The 25,803-nt window shown below is 41.2% G+C and overlaps 2 protein-coding genes across 4 annotated transcripts in view; both read right to left on the bottom strand.

Annotated features, from left to right (window-relative positions):
* Positions 1-10: 10 nt before the first annotated feature.
* On the bottom strand, positions 11-15,205 carry LTV1 (LTV1 ribosome biogenesis factor). Its single transcript, XM_035108832.2, has 11 exons — positions 15,074-15,205; positions 13,634-13,765; positions 12,360-12,551; positions 10,141-10,228; positions 6,820-6,961; positions 5,570-5,804; positions 5,022-5,149; positions 3,729-3,865; positions 3,446-3,498; positions 2,437-2,637; positions 11-1,357 (listed from the first exon to the last, which is right to left on the bottom strand). The coding sequence occupies exons 1-11, from the start codon at positions 15,074-15,076 to the stop codon at positions 1,244-1,246; spliced, it is 1,425 nt and encodes a 474-aa protein (XP_034964723.1). The 5' UTR covers positions 15,077-15,205; the 3' UTR covers positions 11-1,243.
* Positions 15,206-17,311: 2,106 nt separating this feature from the next.
* Positions 17,312-25,803, bottom strand: part of PHACTR2 (phosphatase and actin regulator 2) — a 92,883-nt gene continuing 84,391 nt past the window's right edge. The window contains exons 10-13 of one of the 3 annotated variants that reach the window (XM_035108834.2): positions 25,599-25,660; positions 25,130-25,267; positions 22,395-22,471; positions 17,312-20,323 (exon numbers count right to left, since the gene is read on the bottom strand). In XM_035108834.2, the coding sequence (XP_034964725.2) occupies positions 20,308-20,323; positions 22,395-22,471; positions 25,130-25,267; positions 25,599-25,660 (293 nt within the window). In that variant the 3' untranslated portion in view covers positions 17,312-20,307. The remainder of the gene's footprint in view (positions 20,324-22,394; positions 22,472-25,129; positions 25,268-25,598; positions 25,661-25,803) is intronic. The other 2 variants (XM_035108835.2, XM_035108836.2) reach the window with 2 other exon arrangements.

Here is a 25,803-nt window from a genome sequence, read left to right as displayed (position 1 = left end):
CATAGTGCAGTGATATCAAATTCTGCCTTTAATACTTTTTCAGGGAGACAGGAGCACCAGGTAGTTTACTCTTGCTTATCTAGCTCCTTTACTTGTAAAAGCCCAAGTTAAATGTCATTGGCTGACAGTTAAAACAATTATGACACATGCAACGCCTCCATCATCCAATGAGGCACATGAAAACAGAAGTTAAGCTGCTCTGAATACATTTGCTTCCTCTACAAGACAGTTATCACTGAGTGTTTTAGTAACGGGAAACCTTGACTTAAGACAGATGTTCAATAAGGCAGTTGCTTCTTCAGCTACAGAAATTTCTAAAGTAGTTTAAACTAATAGAGGTGAACTGTTTACCATTGACCCCGTCCCTCCTTATTAAGTGGACAGTGATAAAAAAAGTGTTGTAGGAATCACAAGATGCTCAGGAAAGGTTCTTTGAGGGAAATTCTGGGAGGCTGGGCTAGCAATGTATAACCATGATCACTAGATGGAATTTCCATGTTCAGAGGCAGTAGAATACAGTGGCTGGAAGAAGATCATGCTCAACTTGTGAACACTTCATATTCATCTGGCTAGCTGCCTGTAGTGCTGAAATATATGGGCCTGCTAGTGGAAGCCCATGCAAGGACTGATGCTGGCACAACATGGCTTTCCTCTCCTCCCACAAATTGTTCTGGAGGTTCAGGAGAATCCCTAGAACAGCACGCAGGGTGAAGAGGGGGGAAATCATTTTGCCAGGCAAGCAGAAATGCCCATAATTATCTCCTTAGTGCTATGTTGAATTCTACCATTTGACTCACGGCCTGATACTTTAACATGAGGTTCTTAAAATAACACCCTGCCTCTCCAATCGCAGGAGTTAATTTCTCTTGAACACCATTCCTGTAAGCAGCAACACAGAAGTATTAACTTAAACGTTAAACCAAGTTTTGAAAGTCTAATTGTTATAATGAAATAAAAAAATTCCTTCAGTAGCACCTTAAAGACCAACTAAGTTTTTATTTTGGTATGAGCTTTCGTGTGCATGCACACTTCATCAGATATTACAGCAGTTTTATTTCAGTGGTACCCAAAAATGATTTTGCATGTAACCAGGTGCCGATAAGTGACTATAAGTGACTATATCTGAATTCAAAAAGTCATTATCTTAAACTTTGCTGTTCTCAGGCTGAAGACAGAAGTTCCAAAAGGTATCAGCAAAGAGTATGGTAGCTGAGTGTCCTTAACATGAAGCAATTGTTTTTCATTATGACAGCTTGATCCCTTGAATATTCTGTTTCAGGTTGAGCAGCTCTTTCTCTTGCCTCGTCTTCTCTTGCTTGAAGGCCAATCTGTTTGCTTTCTTCTCCACTCTGCGTTCCTACACAGACAAACCATTTACTTACATTTCAACAAAGAAGTTCCCAAAGCAGTTTCCTTAATAAAATAGTATGTGGTCTCTGCAGCCCCTCACATGCTCTCCAGTCATCTGTGGAAGACCCTCCAACCCTCCTGAACAGTTTTTGAGGGATGTGCAGGGAGAAGGAGGAATGTGAAGCCCCTTCCAGAGCAGAAATCCATTCTGTTTGTGCACAGGCAGCATTGGATACAACCCAAATGCACCCTCCACAAGCTTTGGAGGGCACCACATTGGCTATTACATGCTACAAATGCTGCAGAAAGGCATCTCATAAGAAAAACTAGTTTATTTCTATTGTTATCGCTAGTAACATGTAGAGAGTTCGGAATGAAGCTACCAATTTGCCAATCCTTTCAACTATATGCATGCCAGTTTTTGGGTTCTTTCTCAGACTTTCAGAGTCTGGGCTGCACTTTTAAATTTATTGTACCGGTCACAAACAATGCAAAGATTCTTGCAAGCAGCCAGCTGCTATGAGCAAAGATCTGTCAAAAAAATAGCATAAATCCAATACAGTACTAGTATTAGCAATCGAAATGGAATGAAAGAACACCTGCCCCCTCCTAAACCCATACAGAGAAACACCATTAGAACAAAGCAGCATCTTTTCCCAATCAGATGGAGATTAACAATTGATAAGGATCTAATATAGCGCACAATAGTGTCACCTTTTGATTAAGTTACATTTACCTACTCCCTTCTGAGTAGGTGATCACCTTCTGATCCGGACCAGTGTCACTGTGGTGCTCAGTGCACATTGCTCTCTGCACCCTTTAATTCACAACAATAATTTAGCATATTGTAAAAGGACAGAAGTCAAAAGACATATGATGCAGAAATACGCCTGCATACGCCTCATGGTCTCAGTCTGCTTGGTGCTTATCTATGGGAGACAACCTGGAAACAGTGAAGTTATCCAGGTTCATGTTCAAAAGTTAGGATGTAAATGGATCTGGTTCAAGTTAAAACTACTTTAGTCCAAGTGACAATCAGACAAATGCACATTTTAGTATCTACTGAAAAAAGCGAAAGAAGCCTACCTTTCGTTCTTCTTTGATGGCTTGTTTTCTAGCTTTCCGATCTTCTTTACTCTCATTTTTACATCGTGGCTGCGTGGCTACTCTTGGCAGGTCACTGTCGTTAATCATTTCCATGCGCTCGACCTGCTTAGCTGTAAGTCCTCTTCCGGGCAAAACGCCCAGAGGGATTCCTGTCTTACTTGACACTGCAATTGGTTTGGGCTGAAAAGTAAATACATACAAACTAACAAATCTTTTTTCTTCCCCCACCCTTTGCTATACTTTTTCATGTCATGTATAAGCCAACACTAACATTGTGGATTTCTTCTCCAATCAGCCCAGTCCAAAGTTCATTGCAGCAGAACCTATAGGCCCTAAGTGTCAAATCAATGTTCAAAGCTCAATTTATAACCTCACTTGGGGGGGGATGTCTGTTTGGGTATGATTAAATAATAATAAAAATGTATTCTTGTTCTGTTGCAATATTTATTAAATGGCTTCCTTATAATTGTTGAAATTTGGCAGATTACATAGAAATTACTTGAAACTGTGCATGTATGTTTAGTATTTAAAGTACAGAATAGTGAGAATTTTTTAGCTTCTGATTTCCAGGTAAAACAAGTTACTAAGAACTTGTTTTCTGGGAGCAATACATGCAAAAATATTTAATTCCGCTAAAAGGAAGAGAGAAAAGACACCAACCAGTCTATTCTGGATCACTTTTGAGTAATGACAAACAGGTCTGAAGAACAGTTACAATTCTCCCAGAACACGTACGCTTCTGACCACACATGCTATTGGGATAGGGAACTAAAGAACTACACAACTACAGTAGTTATGTGCATCCAGAGACAATAATCTTCCATGCCACATGGCTTTTAATTCCAAAAGCCATTTTCAATATAGTAAGGCTTGTTATTTTATTTTTCCTTTAAAGCAAAAAAATCCCACTAGGCATGCTGAAATTCTTGGATGTGCCTATTATTGGTGAAAATTCTTAAAATGATATAAAATAGAAACTTCCATTTACCTTTTGTGGAACCTCAATAAGTTTTGGATGATTGTATAAGTTTGAATAGGTACCTTAAGGAGAAAAAAAGACATACACAAGTTTGAGTAATCAATCAGTTACTGTCCCAGTTATGATTTTAAAACGTTTGTTATAGACCAATCAATTTATTAATAATTTCTTATTCATTGGCCTTTTTCGTTAATAGTTACTGTGTGTGCTAGTTTGACACACAAAAGCAGCAGTATAATCCCTGCATATTTTAGCCGTTGGGGAAAAAAACCAAGTAGCTCTAGACACTAACTCAGAATGGATTCGCAATCCCACTTTTCTTTGGGTTCTTCAATAACCAAAGTTGCAATTTCTTCTACCTCATCTTCTTCCTCACTGGGGAGCAGCTTTGAATCTTCTTTGATTTCGAGACCTTCAAGTTTGACACAGCTTTTGGAGAAAAATAAAATATTCATGAAGGCATATTAAAAACATTTTAAATTTAAATCTGCCTTTAGCTGCTCTTCCATTGATCAATATACCCTAGTGCAGCGGTGGCTAATTTATGCTCTCCAGACTTTGTTGGACACCAGAATTCATCAGCCAGCATGGTCAATGGCCAGGGATAATGCAAGTTGCAATCCGGCAACAACTGGTATGGCAGAAAATGGTAGATATACATTATGTTTTTGAAAGGTGTAATTTGGCAAAGGAGTTCCCCTTAATTGAACATCACATTAAAATACAGATTTGCATAGTATCAGCAGGCATTCCAACTGCATAAAAGCTAAATATTTTTCTCTTAGCACAGCCTATATTGTTCCCTGACCCAGGTGTATATAATTAAAGGTATTTATTTATTTTTCATATAATGTATATACCGATTGTTAAACTTGACAGGACATTACAATTGCCCCTTCCATATCCAATACACACTTCATAATTGCTGCTAGAGGCAGAGAATGTTGATTATCCTGAGTCAATATGAAGTAAATTTTAATACATGTGTCAAGTCAAACATTTCGCCATCAATAGCTATATATTTAAAGGACTTTGGCTTTCTTCTTCTAACATAGTAATCGATCATCGGTAACAGCAGTCAAGCATGAATATAAACAGAGCTTCCAACTGAGCTCTTCCCCCATGAACCAGATAAACCACAACCAAATTAAACAATTAGAGAAATATAGTGTTTTTCATGACAATGCCTTTAAATAAAAATTATTCAGCTTTCAATGTAGTCTCTGGAAATTAATCAGTAAACAGAATACATAAACACTAAACCAGCAAAGACGCTTCCCTTCCTAGCATAAAATGGGAAAGCTGAAGCTGGGAGCTAAGGCTATCTATGTGAGTCATAATCTTTGGACTCTAGAACATCCCCTCCCCAGGAGGCTTCCCTGCTGCTCATGCAACTGTCCTTTTCATGCTATACATTGGCCTTTTTGATTAGCCTTTTTAAAATAATTTCATTTTTTTAATGGCCTTTTAATGTTTTGATTGTAGCTTGTGTCCAACATTTGTAAATCACCCTGATGTTGAAAGATTCTATAGAATTTTTTAAAATTAACACAAAGAAATCAGACAGCTGGGACATTCTACATACTTCTTTGCCTTCTCTCTGTAGTAGTCATTCAAGACTTCCTGTAACCGCGTACTGTCACTGTGAATGAAACCTTCCAATTCGGCATTATCCAGTGCTCCAATTTCATCATCATCAAACTGCTCAAAGAACTAAACATAAAACACACAACACTCAATCCGAATATATCTGGAACTAATTATATAACTTCAGTAACAAATCTGAACAACAGAGGGAGAGGAGTTTTGAGAATAATTGTTTTCATTCTCCTAATTTCATTCTCCCTTATGCAAAAACTAATACAAATTCATTTGCTACCCTGCTGACTGACAATAACATAACTGCAGTTCAGAATAAATGTTACTCGATATTGAACAAAAATATGTAAGGTACATATTACAGAGTATGATTGTTTAGCAGTTAGTTGTCTTTCTATCATTGGGAAAATATGATAAAGTAGCCGTTTACACAGGGCTTTGATTTGCCTGTATCAGAATCAGAGTTTGAGTGGGAGAATATTTGCCAACAACCCTTTAAGATTCACCAGAATCATCACCGTTAGGTTACCTCACCTTCTCAAATCTCTCATCCAAAAGGCTCAACTGTTCATTCCTTCTCATTACTGAAGAAGTCATGGAGTATTCTGTGAAACGGCTCTTGGTCTCTTCTTGCATGAAAAGAAATTCTTTCATTTCTCCTTCAATCTCACTGTCATCTGACAATGGACCCTCCGAATCCACATCACTCTGGGTGCCTTCTCCATCCTCTTCCTCCATGTCCTCCCATTCATCTTCATCTCCAGACTCCCTAGAAAGAGCAGCCAAAAAGAAAAAGAAACCCAGCTATCTCATATATATTTTTAAAAGAAGTATTAAATAATTTCCATCTTGCACTTTAGCCAAAAGGGCTCCCAGGATGTCATTTGAAAAAGAGGTAGAAAGTGTGCCTTCAGGCTTACAATAAAAAACCAAAGCATAGAAGGAAAAGAGGTTGAAAAGCAAACTCCTACAGTTTTTATAACAACATGTAAACATAGCTTGATGGGAAGGGGGCTGAAGCCACTTGGTTTCTCTGCAGCTGCAACTGCAGCTGATGAGGATTATCTAGAAGGCTGTCAGGGGCCGGCAGCAAACATACATGACTGCTTCGCCACTATGGAAAGTAAACACAGGTGGGTCATAGGTAGTGATGGGCAGAACTCGTGGGTGCCTATGCTTCTTCTGCCAGCATATAACAAGGCAGACAGGTGGGGAAAGAGAGGCAGCTTCAGCAGCATTGATTCTAGGAGGCACCCTATTTCCCTTTGCCTCAGTGTCACAGGCAAGGATGGACTGGCACTGTGAGAAACAGGAGAGGACAGGATAGTTGGGCGAACTTTAGAGAGAAGAAGCTACAGAGATTTGAGAAACAATGTAAATGGTTGGGGGAGGATGAAGCTGAACTCTGAATGTATTGTTTGTTTTGCCAGAAGCCCTAAGAATCAGAAGTGTCTTAAGCCTTCCTTGGTAAAGAAATAAAGTGCTCAATAGGTCTACCCTAAATTGAAGGTGGTACACTTGAGCTTCTGATGGATCTATCAGGCTGCTGCTCTCCCTCCTCACATCATTTCTTTTCAGATTTCTTGTCTAACCAGGTCATAGGTCATTATTTTTCTTATTTTACAATTAAATAGCTGATGAGGTGCTGATTTTCAGACTCTGAAAGTATCTGTAGCGAAAGGAGCATGTAGATAGTTCCTTAGCAACATTTTTCCCAGTGGCAAAACACAAAACAAAGAACAGAAAGGCAACGAAGGGCAGTAATACTTTTTCCATTCCATTACCAACAAGCTTCCTTTTCTTGCTCTGTGCTTCCTTGATTAGCCCTTAAAATGAAGTCATCATCAAGAAGATTATCAGGATTGTCGAAATCAAAGTCATCGTCAAGTGCCGCAACAATGTCAGGATCAAAATCCAGCCTAGGCCCTAATGATAGAAAAAATAACACCTTATAAATGAGTTATGACAAGCCATTTCTCAGAAAGTGTCAGAGCTGAACAGCCAGGTTGCTGTAAACACCAGTCTTTAGCCAAGCATAGAAAACTATTCATTGTGGCTGTTCCCTTTATAGAATTCCCTTCTATGGCAGACTCAAACCTGAGTACCTTTTAGAAGTGTTGCAAGGACACCCCCCCCCCCACACACACCTGAATGGGAAGGCTTTTGGGGCCCAGAGCTAATTTAGAAAAGAGTGAAAAAAATTAGATTAATTATTTTTTACTGTGTTCTATGAGAGGAGTTGTGTCATAGCTTTTGATTTCAAATTACCAGTACTATTATTTTTTAAATTCAATAAGTAATTTTGCTATATTTAAACAGGCTGCTGCCAAATTCTTTTAAAAATACAAAAAAGCTGATAAAATGGTTATTAGTACACAACTTAAAAAAGAAACCCCAAAACTAGCCTGCATTTCAGGGTAAGTAACTTATGGTGCAGGGACCCAGGTGGCGCTGTGGGTTAAACCACAGAGCCTAGGGCTTGCTGATCAGAAGGTCGGCGGTTCTTTTTTTTAAAAAAAAAATATTTTTATTAATTTTCCAATTAAAACCAATTATATCACATTCAATATTTCAAATTATACACATATATATATCAATCAAACCGAATGTTATGCCAAATCATCTAAATAATTTATTTTTGGGTTCCCATGCTTCAAGAAATTGGGAATTCCTCGCAACTGTCCACTGCCGTCTTATTTCTAAAGTTCAAATCGTCCTCCAAGCTCATAATATTCCAAATCTTCCCCTTACAGTCACATAGGTGTTTTCCACTTTCATCCGATTGTTCCAGCTGCTGAGATAAATATCAAACGAAGTTTCACAGATGTTCTTTCTCCTGTGTGAGTTAATCAGTCCAGCCTCCCCATAAATCTTCTTAGTGGAGCTCCCTGTTGCGACGAAGTAGCAGCGCCATCTTGAAAGGCTCAAATCACTTTCATTTTCTCTCATAGCCATGAAGATTTACGATTTATTTATCTTTATAGAATTTACAGCTTTTTCAGGCAGGAGACCCAAACATCCAACCATGAACTCTTGGTAAATTAATGGATCTCCTTGCCCTATAGCTGAACTTAGCTTCAGGTCGCTGCTCCAATTTAAAGTGCGTCACAGCTCATAAATCCTCCGAACGCGTCCAGAGCTCCTTCCGTCTGACTAGGGGGGGGCTTTTCTCATCGGCAACTTCACATCTTTAAGAAATATGCTCAGTAACAACAGCTATAAAGTTCAACTCACACAGTCTTTTGCTTCTCTTTCACTCCAAACAAGCCAGGACATCGCGTCCGGGAAGGTACGAGGCAACAATATGAAGAAAAAATAAAAACTTGCTTCCCTTATCGCTCCGTCCCCATCAATCCTTCTTCCAGATGCCGTACATTCTTTGACTCCTCTCACTCAGCAGCTTAAAATTCTCAGCAGTAAACAGCGCTTCTTCCCCTCCTTCTGAAGTATGTCCATAGATTTAAGCCTAATTATCTTCTTTAACCATGGAAATCCCCGCCATGCAGATTAGCGTCCGGGAGTCCTGGCCGTCGTAGGTGCTCAGCCCAAGCTCCCCCCACTCCAAAAACAGTCGGAGTGGGTCTGGGGGCATCGCGGGCCAGCGGCCCCTCTCCGTAACCCCCGGAGAGGGTAGGGGGTTGCCATTTACTCCCCTAGCAACCGCCAAATTCCTTACGAAGGTCAGAGAGATGGAAAACAGGTCCGCCATTCCTGCAGGCGGAAACCGGAACCAGAAGGTCGGCGGTTCGAATCCCTGCGACAGGGTGAGCTCCCGTTGCTTGGTCCCAGCTCCTGCCCACCTAGCAGTTCAAAAGCACAACAAAGTGCAAGTAGATAAATAGGGGCCGCTCCGGCGGGAAGGTAAACAGTGTTTTTGTGCGCTGCTCTGGTTCACCAGAAGCAGCTTTGTCATGCTGGCCACATGACCCGGAAGCTGTCTGCAGACAAACGCCGGCTCCCTCGGCCTATAGAGCGAGATGAGCGCCGCAACCCCAGAGTCGGACACGACTGGACCTGATGGTCAGGGGCCCCTTTACCTTTACCTTATGGTGCAACTCGGCCTGAAGCAAGGTGAGCGTCACAACCCATGGTCACCTTTGACTTTTTACCTTATACCTATTCCCCACCACACATGAATAGAAGAATGAGTATGATAGCCAACTAAGGTGGAAACCACACACATGTAAAAAAATGTTCTGACAGTGCTTTTTTTATTTAAAAAAAATACATTGAATTTTCCACAAGGCTCACCATTGCCATCTAGTGTCACGTTGTATATTGCAATTAAAACACACCTAAAACGTTTTATTTGCAGCTGTATGAAAGGTAAAGGGATCCCTGACCATTAGGTCGAGCCGTGACCGACTCTGGGTTTGCGGCGCTCATCTTGCTTTATTGGCCGAGAAAGCCGGCGTACAGCTTCCAGGTCATGTGGCCAGCATGACTAAGCCGCTTCTGGCGAACCAGAGCAGCGCATGGAAACGCCGTTTACCTTCCCACCGGAGCGGTACCTATTTATCTACTTGCACTTTGATGTGCTTTCGAACTGCTAGGTTGGCAGGAGCTGGGACCGAGCAACAGGAGCTCACCCCGTTGCGGGGATTCGAACCGCCGACCTTCTGATCGGCAAGCCCTAGGCTGAGTCCTAAGTCAGACTTTGAGTTCATCCACTAAAATCAAAGGACAAGTCCAATGATCTCAATGGGTCTATTCTGAGTATTTACAAAACTGAAATAAAAGTTGTGTCCTTTTCCCTGTTTCCATAACACTTATTTCCAGCATGGTAGAACCATGCATCATGCAAAAATGTTTATCTATTCTGCATAATTGCTGCCAATTTGATTTTGATTGAAGAATAAAGAAATCTGTGCAATCCCAAAGCACCTAGAAAATAGTTTCACCTCCTCTATTTTCTATTAGACCACATAGTGACGCTGCTGCTAATATAGAAATTCTGCCGTAAAAGTATTCTGTAATAATAGATGCTATGGCAGAGAGACAGCTTAAGCCTATACTTTGAGAGTCACTTTCTAGAGAGTAGCCTCCATTTAACATAGTATATCTTCTTAGTAAATATGGACCAGACTGCAGTGTAAATTTAGTACCTGAAACGGGAGCGGCTTTGTTTAACAATCCCACGTCCTCTTCAAATTCTGATGCAAACACTGATGAGGGCAAGTTAATGGAGGGGGCCTAAAAAGCAAAAAATAATAATAAAATTACTCAAGACACAAAAACCACCAAATATTATTACTGTTTTAAAAAAAATATTTGCCTCTTTCTTCTGAAATTGGAGACACAGCACATGTATGTTCATTCCCCCCCCCAGTGGACTAGTGGAATTTCTCCTACAGAGTGCAAGTTGACAAGCAAGGCTGATGGAATCCAAAATCCTGCTTTTATAAGTAACTTCTGGAAAATGTTAGGCTGCTGAACAGAAAATAATATAGTGGAACTGACTTCTAGGATTAGTGTATTGTGCGACAAGCACAGAGTGCAATGAGATTGAGTGTTTGGGGGGGGAGGCTCGGTTAATTTCATTGTACACAGGTTGTACATTGACAATAAGGGTATTATTATTATTATTATTATTATTATTATTATTATTATTATTATTATTGAAAATGTCCCAGGTTTTTTGTGGATGCACAAACTATGGTGTTATGGCAGTATGTTCCATCACCACTAGCCAACTTATTAATTGATACGTGTTTGGTAAAAATCTTCCCTCCACACCTCTAATCCTTCCAGATGGCTGCCAAAGAGACATACAGCACCTCCCCCCCCCATCTCATAGGTTGAAAAGGGCTTCTATAAATCTGCTTGATAGAAACTGAATTTAAAAATTACAAAATTTTGTCATTTGTGTTATTAGCTACTATTATTACAGACTTATTCACACCAATAGTAGATAAAAAGCCATGTTAGTCCATTGTAACAAAATTCACAGAGTCAATCAGTGAAAGGGGAAACTGCATTTTTGTCCTCATTGCTACAGTACATTGCTTTTGAGAGTAGTTCTTTGTGGCAAGGCTGATTACAAAATAAACTGATGATAATGCTTAGTAACATTAAGGTATATTATGAGAGAAACGTGTGGCTGAGGTTATAATGTAACCTAAAAACCAGAAGCCTAGCTCTGTGACTTTGTGATGGTCACAGAACACTTATGGCTGCCTTAGTAACAGTTGCTAAGGAGGGAGGTTTCAAGATGACTGTCTGAAAATGACTAGTGGGAGAAGCTCCCTTTGTTTATAGATGGACCAGGTGTAGAGTAAAATGCAATTTGCTTCCATCAAAGGGTCCATAAATTCAACTACCCGTTAGAATTTGTTCATATAGAATCACTGGCTAGCCCCTGAAAGAAGACCAACAGGTAAGGCTTCCCTGACAGGGGCAAGGACATAAGTGGTCAGAGGATCTGGCTGGAGGGAGAACAAAAGGCCAATCTGTCAGTTGGCTGCCAACTAGAGGAGAGCAGAGCTCAGCTTGGAAAGAGTAATGCTGGCAGTCTGCGAGAAAACTGCTGGGAAATGAGCTGGCAGCTGGGGAGAGCACGAAGGCATGCTCTAGGGTAGAGGTGACGCTTCAAGTAGGCACCAAAATCCAGAACCAGAGGGTTTCAAGATGAGCTCTTGAACAGAGGGTGAATTTTAGCAAACATCTGAACTATTCTAGAAGTCAATAGGAAGAAGTCTGCTGCTCAGCATCAGTTCCTCCTTATGGCTGTCTGGTGTGAAGAGGCAAATTGGGTCCCAGGGAAAAACTACTGGGGGCTTATCTGGCTGCAAAAACCCTCTCAGATATTAGGAACTGTTGCAGCAGATACCCTGGTTAACTGCAAACTGTACACTTAAGTAACTGCATCCTACCATCTGAAAAGCAACACTTTTTTCCTTTTTATGTAAATAATTCACTTAACAAAAAAAATCAAGTTTGTTCATCTGTCTCTAGTTGTGTTGTCAATCCCATGTCTATGTCATAGGAAGTAGGCTCCTGGGTTTCTTCAAGACATAGATAATTTATTTTGGTGGCAGTGGTTAAAGGTTTTAAAGTGAATGCAACATTCATTAAGGCCTGCTTGAGAACTTTATTAGGTATTACGGTAGGAAGTTCCATAGACTGAAGCCTCAAAGATTTCAAAAAACAACATACCTGTGATATCCACAATGTTTCATCACAACATTTATTAAGTTAGACATTTTCAGAATACTTTATTTAATAATTTCAATCCTGCCTTTTTTTTAAAAATAACTTTTTAAAACACGACTTCTTTGCTGAATGCCCTTATGAGAGTACCATGACAAGTACCTTGTGTACTTACTGGAATTTGCTGAATTTCCTCTTGTACCTCTCCTTCTGTGGTCACAACAATCCTGCCTTGTTGACTGGGTATGCTTGATGGAACAAGCTCAGAAGGTCCAGAAGCTTCTTTGAGATGTTGCAGGTAGTCATAATCATCATCAAAGAATACTCCATATTTCCTCTGTTCCTCTCTTCTTTTTTCATCAACCCCCTAAAGGTTTTTTTTAAGGGAGAGGTCCCAAATTTATTTATGTAATAATTCCAATTATGAATTACTTCCTATGAACCATTTCAAAGCAGTTTAACAATAAAAGCATCCGTCCAGTATTTTTGCTAAACATAGATTACAAGGAGGAAGCAAATATTTCAGGGAGAAAGCAGGCACTTTGGATACAGTAACTTTCTAAACACTTTTTATGAAGTGAACACAGATTTTAGAATTCCCTCACCCTCACAGGTGGCACTGTGGTCTAAACCACAGAGCCTAGGGCAGGGGTCCCCAAACTAAGGCCCGGGGACTGGATGCGGCCCAATCACCTTCTAAATCGGGCCCATGGACGGTCCGGGAATCAGCATGTTTTTACATGAGTAGAATGTGTCCTTTTATTTAAAATGCATCTCTGGGTTATTTGTGGGGCATAGGAATTCATGTTTTTTTTTGCAAAATATAGTCTCTCCCCCCCCCCAAGGTCTAAGGGACAGTGGACTGGCCCCCTGCTGAAAAAGTTTGCTGACTCCTGGCCTAGGGCTTGCCGATCAGAAGGTCGGCAGTTTGAATCCCCATGATGAGGTGAGCTCCCGCTGCTCGGTCCCAGCTCCTGCCCACCTAGCAGTTCGAAAGCACGTCAAAGTGCAAGTAGATAAATAGGTACCGCTCCGGTGGGAAGGTAAACTGTGTTTCCATGCACTGCTCTGGTTCGCCAGAAGCGGCTTAGTCATGCTGGCCTCATGACCCAGAAGCTGTACGCCAGCTCCTTCAGCCAATACAGCGAGATGAGCGCCACAACGCCAGTCGTCTGCGACTGAACCTAACAGTCAGGGGTCCCTTTACTTTTACCACCTCCAAGTAGCTCAATTAGGTTTTTCTTTGAACTATACTTCCTTGAAAACTACACAGTGTAGTATGTATGCCACATGGTTTCAAAATGCAAAAATTGTAATGCAAATAAGTGCTAGGGAATTATTACACATTATTACAAACCCAAAAGCTTCAAGGCTGAAATAATTTCTGCCTCAATCCTCTGAATAGTAAAAGCTCAGCCACTTTCCTACAACACTGTATTTTATAACCACCTTCTGTGCAGGTAACAGAACTCTTTGGGGTGCAGTGTCATCTGCTGCCAAGGGGTCCCTCTGACTTCTGTGTACTAAATGAAAGGTTACGGCTTTTTTCTTTTCTATGAAGGGTTTCTTCCGCCTGTGAGGCTGCAAAACAAAGTAAAGATACTTAAGAATGATCCATAATCGACAACTTTCTGCCTAACTATATAGACTGCATTTGACTGAAACTTCCAATAACTTTTACAAGTATCTGAAATTGAAAAACAAAGCAAATTAGTCAAAAGTTGTTTGGTTATAGGCTTACCCACTGATCTGGGGCCTGCAGATACACATGCACTCAGCACCCACAGGATATCATTTCCTTGCTGGCTTGAAATAAGCATTCTGCTGTAGCCAAGAGATTAGGCTGTGGCGTGTGCTTGGCTGCATGGTGTATATGTGTGGTACCCATGGAAGTTTTGCTGGCTTTCAAAACTGACAATTCCTAGGTTAACAAACACACACTTGCAGCAACCAACATTTATGCACTTGTTTTATGTCTCAGATATGGGCTTACAGACCTCAGCTTCTCGTAGGAGAGATCCTGAGTGTTCCAAATACCTTTTGCCTGGTGGGTAAGAGAGCCAGAGCAGGCCCAACCATGAGGCAGGGTGAGGTGGCTGCCTCAGGTGGCACCCCCCCAAGGGGTAGCATGCCCATTCTGACAACCAGCTTTGTTGCTGGTCTCTCCGCTTGGTCAACAAGAGGGGAGCCGTTCTGCCACCCAGCACTGCCACCAGGCAGGATTGAGGTCTCCCCGCCTGGTGGTGTGGCAGGAGAAGCCGGTGCAAAATCTCTGCTGGGTAGGAGCAAGGGATCTGGAATCTCACCCTGCTGCTTGGCGGGTGAGACTCTGCAAAGGCTCCTCAAGGAGAAGCTCTTACAGACCTCTTACACTCCATCGCAAGGGTGGCAGTGGCCGAAACGCCTTGGGCCACCCACAAGGAAAGCAAAACAAATATGTTTCTTCGTTTGTTGTACAAACAAATGTCAAGATTACAAAAGTGATATTTGAGAGACCTTGGCTGCGTACATGGCATACATTTAAAGCACATCTCCTCAGGATTTTTGTGAAGTGTAGTTTTGCTGGGAATTGTAGAGTGTTGAGGGTCAGCTACAGCTCCCAGAGATGAGGGGAGATGCACTTCAAACTGTATGGCGCGTATGCAGCCTGTGTCATCTGCCTCCATTTCTGCCCCACTGTTATGCCTACTCAATCCCCCCACAACTGCTAAGAAAAGGCCACTGTGGCCTTAGGGTTCCAGCCCCGTCCCGGCAGGGAAGAGGCCGGAGGAACAACAGCAGAACTTCTCCCGAGGCTGCCAGCGCGACCCCGCGAGGAGGAGCGTCATGCTCAGAGCGCGCACGCAGGCTCCTCCTCCTCAAGCCGCCTTCACCTGCCCAGCCACCTACCATGGCGCGAGGACACGGGCGTCGCCGTCGTCACCCACCGAACGTTCCAAGACCCCTCAGCACACGAGTTTTTTAAAACCAGCACAGCAGCTGCCCGTGCCGACTCCGCTTCACGTGCTTCCGGCTCCGGCTCCGCTCTGGTTTTCCCTCTCTATGGCGTCCGCCATCGTTAGAACATACCAATTCATACTAGGCTGCTCAGAAAAAAGGGGGGCCATGGGAGAACCCACTCTACTTCTACTTCACTTGAATAGCACCGATGTAGAAATATTTCTCGTTAAAAGAAAAAAGTTGCCGTGCCTACTATTGTACGAAGTTACACGGAGTAAAAAATAAAATCAGAAAACCACCCCCGGCAAAAGAGCTCAATGGTGTTGACCCTATTTGCCAGGCGGAAGTGCTGGTGGGAAACGGAGAGGCACTGGAGTTCTGATACAAATTGAAATGCCCCGCTCTTGGCCGTGAGTCTCTATGGTCTCAAAGTGATGTCGCTCTACCCCACGGCATCTCAGTGGTGAAACCTCTGCTTATTGGGAGATATGTGTGCCTGAAGTAATAGGGACAAATGAATGTGGTTGTATGTACTGTACAGTATACGGAAAACACCAATGTGTACTGCGATGGCGTGTGACTTCAGTTTTGCGGCATCATCTTTCGTGTGCTGCTACAATTTTATCTTAGGGGCGATATGAAACTTTGTTTCACCATACAGAGAATTCAGGGACAGCGTGACACATTTTAGCTCCCCACCCCACCATTGCAGAAATTAGGATATATTTCTGCCTTTCCTTGTTGTTTGCTTAAATTAAAGTGATAGCCCAGGAACTGTCTTTTTTGCTTTTATTGCTGTGTCAGGAGCTTTGTTTATTTGTGTATTGTATGTATGTATGTATGTATGTATGTATGTAAATACTGTAAATAAATGTTTTATGCACAATCATGTCAAGGCAATGTATAATAAAAACAGGAACACAAACACACACACAAATCCATTGATACATTTAAAAACAAACAAACAAAAACCCCTAAAACAATGCAAAAAAGACACTCCTGGCAAAGACCCATTTACCCAGCTGGAAAAGCCTGTGTGAACAAAAATCTTACCTGTTGTTTCTTGACAGGAATGCTATTCCACAGAACAGGGGCAGCCACACTGAAAGCAGTGCTCCAGGTTACTGTGGGACAGGCTTCCGAGATCTTTGGAACTTGCAGAAGAAATCCCTTCAGAATACAGTGATCTACTATTCTACTGGGCATTTAAAGGGTAGGGTCTGTCAAATAACCTGATCCTGAGCTGTATAGAGCTTTAATTGTTAGTACCAACACATTGAACTTGGCCTAGTAGCAAATTGGCAATAAGAGCATATCCCCCAAGCAAGGTGATTTGTGGTAGTTTGCCCCAAGCAACCTTTCATGTTATGAAAGTTGATGAGTGGAACGAAGTAATCAAGGCGCTCACATTGTTTCTCAAACTTGAGCCTCCAGCTGATGTTGGACTAAAACTCCCATCACCCCTAGCTCACTTCATAAGAAACAATTGGGGCAGCAGCTGCCAAGAGGAAGGTTCTAATTAAAGGTGCAGATGACCTCTGTTAAGTGGAACTTCTCAGTAAACATAAAAGATCTTGGGTAAGTGAACAGGCATTGCTAGGTTATATAGCTCAATATTAAATCCTTAATTAAACCACTGTTTTAATTCCACTTCTAGCCAATGGCAGAAAAACATTTCCTCAGCCGTGCAGTAGCCAGGAATTTTTTTTTGGGGGGGAGGCCTTTGGGGGGGCAGAACCGACGTGATTGGTCAGTTAGTTATTTCTATTGTTTAACTTGATCGGGAGGGGGCAGCTGTCCCCCTGCCCACCCTGGCTACACCCACGGCCCTCTCCACCAATTACATTTCTGGGGTCTGAGTTTGCCTATCGGCAATACAGCTCTGTGTGCTTAACCCCATCACATGTTAACTAGCATCATTAAAGCTGACTGCATATCTCCTACATAAAGGAGATGCAGCTTCAAGCATTCCTGCCCTGCCCTGCCTTCCTTGTTCCATTGCTCACCTCTTGCTTGCTTGCTGTGGGAAAACAAATGAGAGCCCTGTGAGAAATGGGATCAGGGCAGGGAAAGAACAGTGGCACCATCTTTTGTGACCATATGTGTGTGTGTGTGTGTGTGTGTGTGTGAGAGAGAGAGAGAGAGAGAGAGAGAGAGAGAGAGAGAGAGAGAGAGAGAGAGAGACAGACAGACAGACAGACAGACAGATGGGCGGACTCCAGGTTGTGACCTAACCATTTTGGAGAGAGAAATAAGCTGTTTTCAGTATGAAGTTTCAGTGCCAATTTCTCTGGGCAATATCCAACTAAATCATACTCAAGAGAATACTAACTTGATTTCAGTGGGTCTACTTAGAGTATGATCACCATTAGGGTATCACCATTTTTCTCTCACGTAGCTGAGGAGCAAGCTTTCATGTTCTCCAACCAGTAACAGAGATAGGAATGCTGAATTTACTTCTGCTATTCATTATATGTTATAATACAGCAGTGTGACAGAACAGTTTCACTTTATTTCTGAACCCATTTAACTGACTGCAATGAACGGAACGGAACAATATTGATTATTTTTCTTTGCTACGTAAGGTATTCAGATGTTTCTTTAGGTCATTAGTAGTGGTTAGCAATATCCCTTTCACCTACCCAATATTTAGAAACTATGTGCATCTCAATATGATACGACTGGGAAATGCAATTATTTTTTATTTTGGAGGTGTGGGGAATACAGCCCACTGCACTTAATGGAAATGGAAATGTATTAGTAATGAACATGATACAATATTAGCAGCTTAACTGTGTGTCCACTTTTTAAAGGTTTCTGGCTGCAATCCCACATAAACTTACTTGTAAGTGCCATTGAGTTCAGTGGGGCTTAACTCGGAGTACACACATATCGAACTGCACTGTTGGACATTCTTAACTTTTATAACTAAAGCTAACCCATAAGAATACAATACAAGTGTTGAGGTAAAAAATAATAATTAAGTGACAGAGACCATTTATTGCCTGAAAAAAATACATATCTTTTATAATTAAGAACTAAACAGGGCACATAGACAAAAATAAATTGTAGTATGTACATACATTAAAAAGGATAAATAGCATATATATATATTGTAATACTGCAATACATGCCATTGTGTATTTCAGGCCCAGAAGTTTCACCGTGTACATTAAAAGGATAAATAAGTGCTAATATAAGACAATTTTAGTGTAAACAATGTCATAGGCTTATAATAAGCCAACATACTCAGGGCCAACATAATAAAGCACATATTGCCTCTCTCACCACCGTATACTATTTAAACTTAACTAAACATGTATTCACAAATACAATTACAAGATGGTATAAAAGTAGACAATTTGCTTCGCATTATTAACACACAACAAATACAGGCTGTAGGTTCCAAGGCCTTTCTATAATTTTCACGATGTCCTTTATGGGGATGTTGTAGGGACACCTACGGAACGACCCTTCCCCACACAGGCACAGAGTCCACTGGCTGAGAGATCCCTGAAGGGCAGTACCCATTTGGTACATGGATATAGAGCGCACCAGACCCTTTTAGGGAATGGGAGATAAGAACATAAGAAGGGCCGGCTACGTCACGACAATGGCCCCTCAAGTACAACATCCTGTTCCCACAGTGGCCAACCAGATGCTTATGGCAAGTCCACAAGCAGGACCTGAGATCTGTATTAACCTTCCATATCCCAGTCCAGCCCTTTCCCCTCGACTTGATCAAGCAGGCTGGACAAAGATATAAGAATTGTGTACAGGCAGCATCATTCCTCAGACCATCCGGACACAATGCCTGTGTACATTTGCTACAAGAGGAGAAACAAGGCTCTGTTATGTGGAATGAGTTCTCCCCACCCCCCATTTGCAGACACAGTGGTCACATAGGGAAGGGCCGTGCCCATACTAATATTCTCTGCACATAGTCCCAAACACAAAGGCAATGTAATACCCATATATTCTGTGGCCAGCAAATGATGTTGTCTATCAAAAAAAAAATCTGCTCTTTCTGCCCTGGAATGGCCAACTACGAGAGTGCTGGCACACGGCAGTAGCATGAGGTTGTGCAGTTTAGAGGGAAAGTCTTGGCAAGTGCCAAGAAGCAATAGCTTCTAGGTCTTATACTATGTACTCTGATCCAAGAATCCGTTAATGTAACTTAAGCTATAAAGGAAAAAATATATAGACCCAAACTGCTTGCTAAACTGCTTTATTGTTCACTTTCATTTCTGCTTGGCTTCAGAATTTGATTGTTAAGACTTGCAGCCTAAGCAAGGCTAGAAGTCAGCAATTCAGCCCCAACTTCAAAAACCAGATTTTTCAAAAGGCATTTCCATCTGCATCTTTTCATTACAATTTCACGTATTGTCCTTCCTCAACGTTTCTCAAATTAGTACATGATTATGGAGGACCATGATTTGCAATCATGTTGCATTCCTGCACATAATTGCATGCTCAAAAGTTCTGACCTCCTTCTACTGCCCAGCTCTGCTCAAGATTGTAGCCTCAATGCACTTTTAAAAAGCATGACAGTCATATTTTTAAAAATTATTATTATCATTTAAAAGCCTATAAATCCAGCTAGGACTAATTACTGGCAAATTCACTGGCACTGCGCTGTATTGTAAGCCCTGTTTATTAAGAGAGAACTTTATGTTCTCCACTTGGCTGTGAAAAGTTGAGGATTCTGGAACAGCACACACAGAATTGCTCACATTCTTGGATTTGCACTTTTAAGAAGTTATCCGTTACCCCCATATAACATTAGGTTACTTTCATGAAGAATGCTATTAATTTTGCCCTAACATTATTCTATTGGCTGACAGGTAGGGGCGCTCCTCTGTCTGTTTCTAACCTACATGAAAGTGGATTCTTACCACTTCCTGGCAACAATTACCCTCAGTTTTTTATCCTAGCTAAAAAAGGTATAATTTACTCTGAATAAGATGACCTCAATTTTCCTCTCTTATTATGCAACTGCTATCATATTCCTTCCAGGATCTCTCTTAGATTCATCACTTTTGTTAAATGTGGAGGCCACATTGCATTGTTCAATGACTTCAGGTTAAACTGCTGCAGACATTTCAGTTGCAGTACACTCTTGAGATGCTGTGTTCTCCCCATGTTGAAAGTTTGTGTCTGGATTGCAGGGTATTTTCAAACACTTATGGACGGTGAAACCTGCAGTAGGATAAAAAGGGAAATAAACATTTATTTCAAAATCTCTCTTCCTGGTCCTGGAGATTTAGCATGGGTCCAAATATCTGTAAAAGCCAAAACATTCAAATTCTGTTTTCTTTGTACTGTATATGACTTGAATCTGTATTTCAAGTGTGTTTAAGACTGAACTGAGCAACATGCATATAAAATGACTGCTAAAATTTTTAAATCTCCATGACTGACAATGTAAACACTTGCTTCTTGGCTCTCTGTGTGCTATTGGATCTGGAATAACGTTCAAATAATTACAGAGATTGAAAGGATGAAAGTTGAATGGACGTTTGTGGAAGACTTAAAAGAAAGCTTAAAACTTGTGATTAATTTTGACCTCTTAAAACTGGGGGGAAGAGATGTTGATGGCAATCCTTTATTTAGATTACATTCAGAATGGTTTGGTAATCCTTTTTAATTTAACAGCAGGATGCCTTCCCACTTTGCCTATTACTTTAAATTAGGGGATTGGCAATTGCTTTGGAGATGGGGGAGAAAGTACTTTGCATTTCCTGTCTCTTACATACTAGAAATAGAGTTTTTTGCCTTGCTGCATGAGTTGGAAAGAAAAGCAATGTTTAGGGAACAGGAGATGCAAAAACCTTGTGCTTTGATCATGTCAGAAGCCACTCTCAGAAAAACAGACAACATGGGTTTCTGTAATGCTTCTGTAATGCCTACATTTAAAGCAGTCCATTAGAGGAACCACTTTGTAAGATATTTAGAATCTTCTCCTATCTTTAGTACATTTTATGCATTTATTTGAGACATTTAGCACATAGTGACTCAGGGTGCCCCACTGGAAAAACTGAACGGGTGGTATGCCAGTATCAGCCAACATTGAAAGTTACAGCGATGTGCAAAATTGTTCATGTGTCAAAGGAATATGCTGCAAAGCAGCACAATGAAGCTAGCATTCTAAAATGCAACTTGCCTACTATTGGTACAGAGTTAATGCTGCAGCCCTATGTACTAAGTACGGTAGTACAGTCGCACCTTGGTTCTCGAACGCCTTGGTACTCATACGTTTTGGCTCCTGAACGCCGCAAACCTGGAAGTAAGTGTTCTGGTTTGCGGACGTTTTTCGGAAGCCGAACTTCTGACATGGCAGGAAGCTCCTGCAGCTAATCGGAAGCTGCGCCTTGGTTTTCGAGTAGTTTGGGGAGTTGAACGGACTCCCGGAATGAATTAAGTTTGAGGACCAAGGTATGAATGTAATGGTGCACAGAGCACAGTTGGACAAGGCAGTATGGCAGGCCAGACATGGTCAACTTCCCTCTTCATACTGAGCTCTGCTGTTGCTATATTCAAATAAGCTATTCATTCGAAAAAGATCACTATAGCCAGAAATTCCTGAAGGGTTCTCCCCAACCTAACCCAAGCCCCTCAGCTTTAAGTGAAGTTCATATGTACTACATCAGTGAAAACAGAGGCAGGGACAAAAAAACTCTAGATAAATGCATAGCTATAAAGCTGGCTTTTATTAGTCAGGGTAAGAAGTGAAACAAAGCTGATGAACTTGTCAGGATGCCGATTGCTCATAAAACCATAAAAAAGTTATCCATGTTCCTGGTTGTGTGTAATAATTTCTGCCAAGACAAGGAGGACACTGTGCAGGTAGCCCATACCTCAGGCCCCATTGCCACAAGCATTTGTACCAAGAAATCAAGGACTAGGCTGAGGTGCAGGTTTTTGCTGCATCAGGGCCAGATCTAGAAATCCTTCTACACATAAAAGATCATTATTTTCAAACAATGGTAAATGACATACTTGCATAATGACCTTTAAAACAAATGTCATCTGGCAGCCATGTGTGGCAGGGTGTGAGGGACTCAATAAGTCTCTGCTTTTCATGCCTACCTGAGACTTCACAAGGGTGTGTGTGTTAAAGCACCAGGCAGGTTATAACATATTGCTAATGGTCTGTGTTCAACAAGGTGAACCACAGGTTGTAAACCTGATAAATAAGGAACCTAGTATCAGAAAATATTGCTTCTGAAAATTGAAATACAATCTGGGTTGAACCCCCAAATTTCCTTACCTTGTAAACTGCCGACTCTCTTCATGTACTTCCATTTCGGTGCTTTTAAATTCATTTAATTCTTTCCTTATTGCTGCCTAGTTTAAAAGACAAGTACTGTATGAGATAAGACTGCACACAGACACACACACACACACACACACACACACACACACAATGTAATAAAGTAATGAATATATATTTTATGTAATGTATTTACCATTCTGGAAAGAGCAAAGTATTATTTTGTGTCTAGCCCATTTTTATATGTTTATTTTCATAACATATACAGTTAAACTTCTGTTCTCTTCATATCTCAGTGCAACCCCATATTTTGTCAGTATGAATATTATACCATGTAAAGTTGTACACCATGACGTTTTAAGTGTAACTAAAAGGACAGACCCCCCCCCCAAACAGACAGGTGAAATCCAATACCTAATCCAAAAAGAGACCCCCAATCCCCACTTTAAATTTTACATCTATGGGCTCGTTGCTAAATAGCTGTAATTCAGTGCTGCTTCCAATGTTCCACTTACATGGTAATGTTTGATGATCTTGCTCTTATGTCAGTTCTTTTACAATACACAAATACTCATGTCTATTAAAAAATGTGCACCACTGATCCACTCTCACAACCTCAGCACACCTACATTCTTAGGTGTGTTTCACAAGACACAGGAAATTACATACAAGGCCCTGCTATGTTGTTTCAGCTCAAAGTCAATTTTTTCTTTCCATCTTCTTTATCTAAAACAGTATTTGTGGTTCATAAGATAATTCCAATAGAAAATGGCTCTAGCTACAAAGAGTGCTGGGAAGAGAGGTCTTGCAGAGGTAGAGACAGAAAGGGAACCAGCCACCTGTTGAATGGGCATCCACAAAGTGATTACAGTATAGCAGAATACAGTTCTAGTGTAGTGGATGACTAATACTTTATGCATAGCAATTGCAAAGAACTGCAGGATTCCTGCCTTTCTTGATGGAGGACAAGATATGAGGCATGTAAGATGCTTCCTGTCTAGAATTTAGCTCCTATTTCAGTTTTCTGTAACATCAGGTGAAATGTTTGGACATTCAGGTGGCAAATTATTAAAAAGCAAAGTAACCATTCGGTGTACTTTACATTGGTAATGAGAGTTGACATTTAAAAAGAAAGATTAATCAATTTGCTACCTCTTCATTTATTCCATAGTAATTTTCTAAAAAGGCTAGCTATCTGCGTACAGCTATTACCACAAATACTTTTATGATAATCGCTGCTTTTCATCCCCATCGCTCCATGAAGGTCATAGCTACTCTTATTCTATGCTTGCATTTTGTTTTTTGAAAACACCATTAATACCTCTCAATAATCCTTTATAAAAGGCATCTCATTAGAAGTAGAAATCTTTCAGTGCAGGACAGAATTGCAGCACAAAACAATTATTATGCTGTGTCACCACAATGATATATCTCTAACCACACTCTCCTGTTTCAGCAGAGGATTATCTTGCTTAATTCTCGTAGTGATGTTGAAGCATAAGAGTTATGCAATAGCAAATGAAGTGTTAAGTACCAGAACAGATATCTCCTACTTTATCATATTAGGCCAGAATTAGAGACCTCCTCTCATATTCTCCTCAACACAGTCATGTGCGACTGAGAACCTTGACTTCACCAGGGTTTTGAACCACATATACAGGCCTTACATGTATAGAGTTGCATATGTTAAAGGTAAAAGACCTTACTCACAACCCAATACATAGTGGGGCCAAGTGGGTGCAACATTGTGATTAAAGGCTGTGGGGTTTAGGTGTCAGCACCTAAATAGAATTTACACTCTCCTTTTTCTGACGGTGATGTTCAGTAATGCGAAACCTTCAGAGAATGAAGTGGAGCAAGGCACTGGAAACTTGCAACATGGCGACGTCACATCATGAGTTTTATGTTACAGAACATTAGGTGCGGGGAGAGAAAGTGGAGGTAGAGATGCCAGGCTGCCTAGCTCCAAACTTAGTAGCATGAATTTCCTCCCTGGAATGCTGGAAGAAGCGAGAGAGGAAAGAAGGCTGCACGCACCTTGAGGTATGGTTTAAAGCAGACATAGGCAAACTCGGCCCTCCAGATGTTTTGGGACTACAACTCCCATCATCCCTAGTGGTCAGGGATGGTGGGAATTGTAGTCTCAAAACATCTGGAGGGCCGAGTTTGCCTATGCAATAGTAGGGAATCTTTTTCAGCTGCAGGGCTGCATTCCCTTCTAGGCAACATTCTGGGGGTACATTGTGAGGAGTAACAAGTAACCGAAGGGGTTAACTGTGTACTGTGTAGCACCTGACCACTGAGGAAGACTAATTTCTCCACACACTCACTCATTCCTCTTTATCCTTCAACCAGAAAAATAAAATAGTTGAGGGAGCTCAAAGATAACATTCCAGCTATCAAATAATAATAATAATAATAATCCACCCAAGAAGTGTGTGAAATAAGGTTGGGGCTGGGGGCTAGGGTGAGAGGATATGGCATGAAGAGAACTCTCAGGGCCAGACAGGAAGAGTCCCTGGGCCAAAGGAGAAAACTGGGCCACTGCATCTGGTCGGTGTATTTTTTCTTCTAAATGGATATGCTCTATCCATGGGTATACATATATTTGGAAGCAACCTCTGTGGCAGGAATTAGCAGGAGTCTCTGCTGAAAAATATACCGGTAAGAGCAAAGAAATTTTTTGAGATACATAAACAAAGTTGCATTTATAATCCATATTTCTCTCTTGCCTTGTCTGCAGGGGTTAACCTTGCCCAGGGCTTGTCAGCACGACGATCATAATCTGGAGAATCTGTTACTTCCACATACTCATTAAAACGCAGGATTCTTCTTGCTTGCAGCTCAGCCACTGTTGGTCTCAGACTGAGCTGTAAAAGAAGGCTAGGTGAACAAACCAAAGGAAAGCAGAGCAAGGGCTAATGTTGGAAAAGACACACCCTGCAGATAAGCAGGACCCAATTTGTTTTCAGGTTACCCAACTTTTCATGTTGGTGACACATTTTTTAGACATGCATCATTTCATGACACAGTAATTCAGTTTTCCTAGAAAACCGGTGGACTGTCCACTTCCTTTCCAGCCCCGGGAGGAGCATGGGGAGCGTTCGCACGGCACACCTACACACAGCAGCCAACACACCAACGTGTCATGCGTGACACACAGTTTGGAAATCTCTGGGTTATGGAAGACATTCTGCATACCTTTCTGCTGAGACTGCGCTTCAATTCTCTTTTAGCTTCTTGTTCCTCTTCTTCATTCTTTTCTGTTTTTAGATGAAAGAGAGAAAAGGTAGGAATATTTAAAAGGAATGTTAACTATTGTATAGCACTAGGCTGGTTTGAGTACTGTACAAAAGCTTCCAACTTTATTCCTAACTCATTCTGGTTTCCTCCCCTTTTTACTTCT

The sequence above is a fragment of the Zootoca vivipara genome, chromosome 3 (genome assembly GCF_963506605.1).
Source record: "Zootoca vivipara chromosome 3, rZooViv1.1, whole genome shotgun sequence".
In the NCBI taxonomy this organism is placed as follows: Eukaryota; Metazoa; Chordata; class Lepidosauria; order Squamata; family Lacertidae; genus Zootoca; species Zootoca vivipara.
Note: the sequence above shows the minus strand (reverse complement) of the source record. Positions and strands in the feature narration are given on the sequence as shown.

Bases quoted from the DNA above. Each gene is read 5' to 3' on its own strand.
- LTV1 (XM_035108832.2), bottom strand. The intron at 5,150-5,569 runs GTGAGGTAACCT...TTTTATGTTTAG, and splicing joins TGGATGAGAGATTTGAGAAG to TTCTTTGAGCAGTTTGATGA. The intron at 3,499-3,728 runs GTTAGTGTCTAG...TTTCTCCTTAAG, and splicing joins GGATTGCGAATCCATTCTGA to GTACCTATTCAAACTTATAC.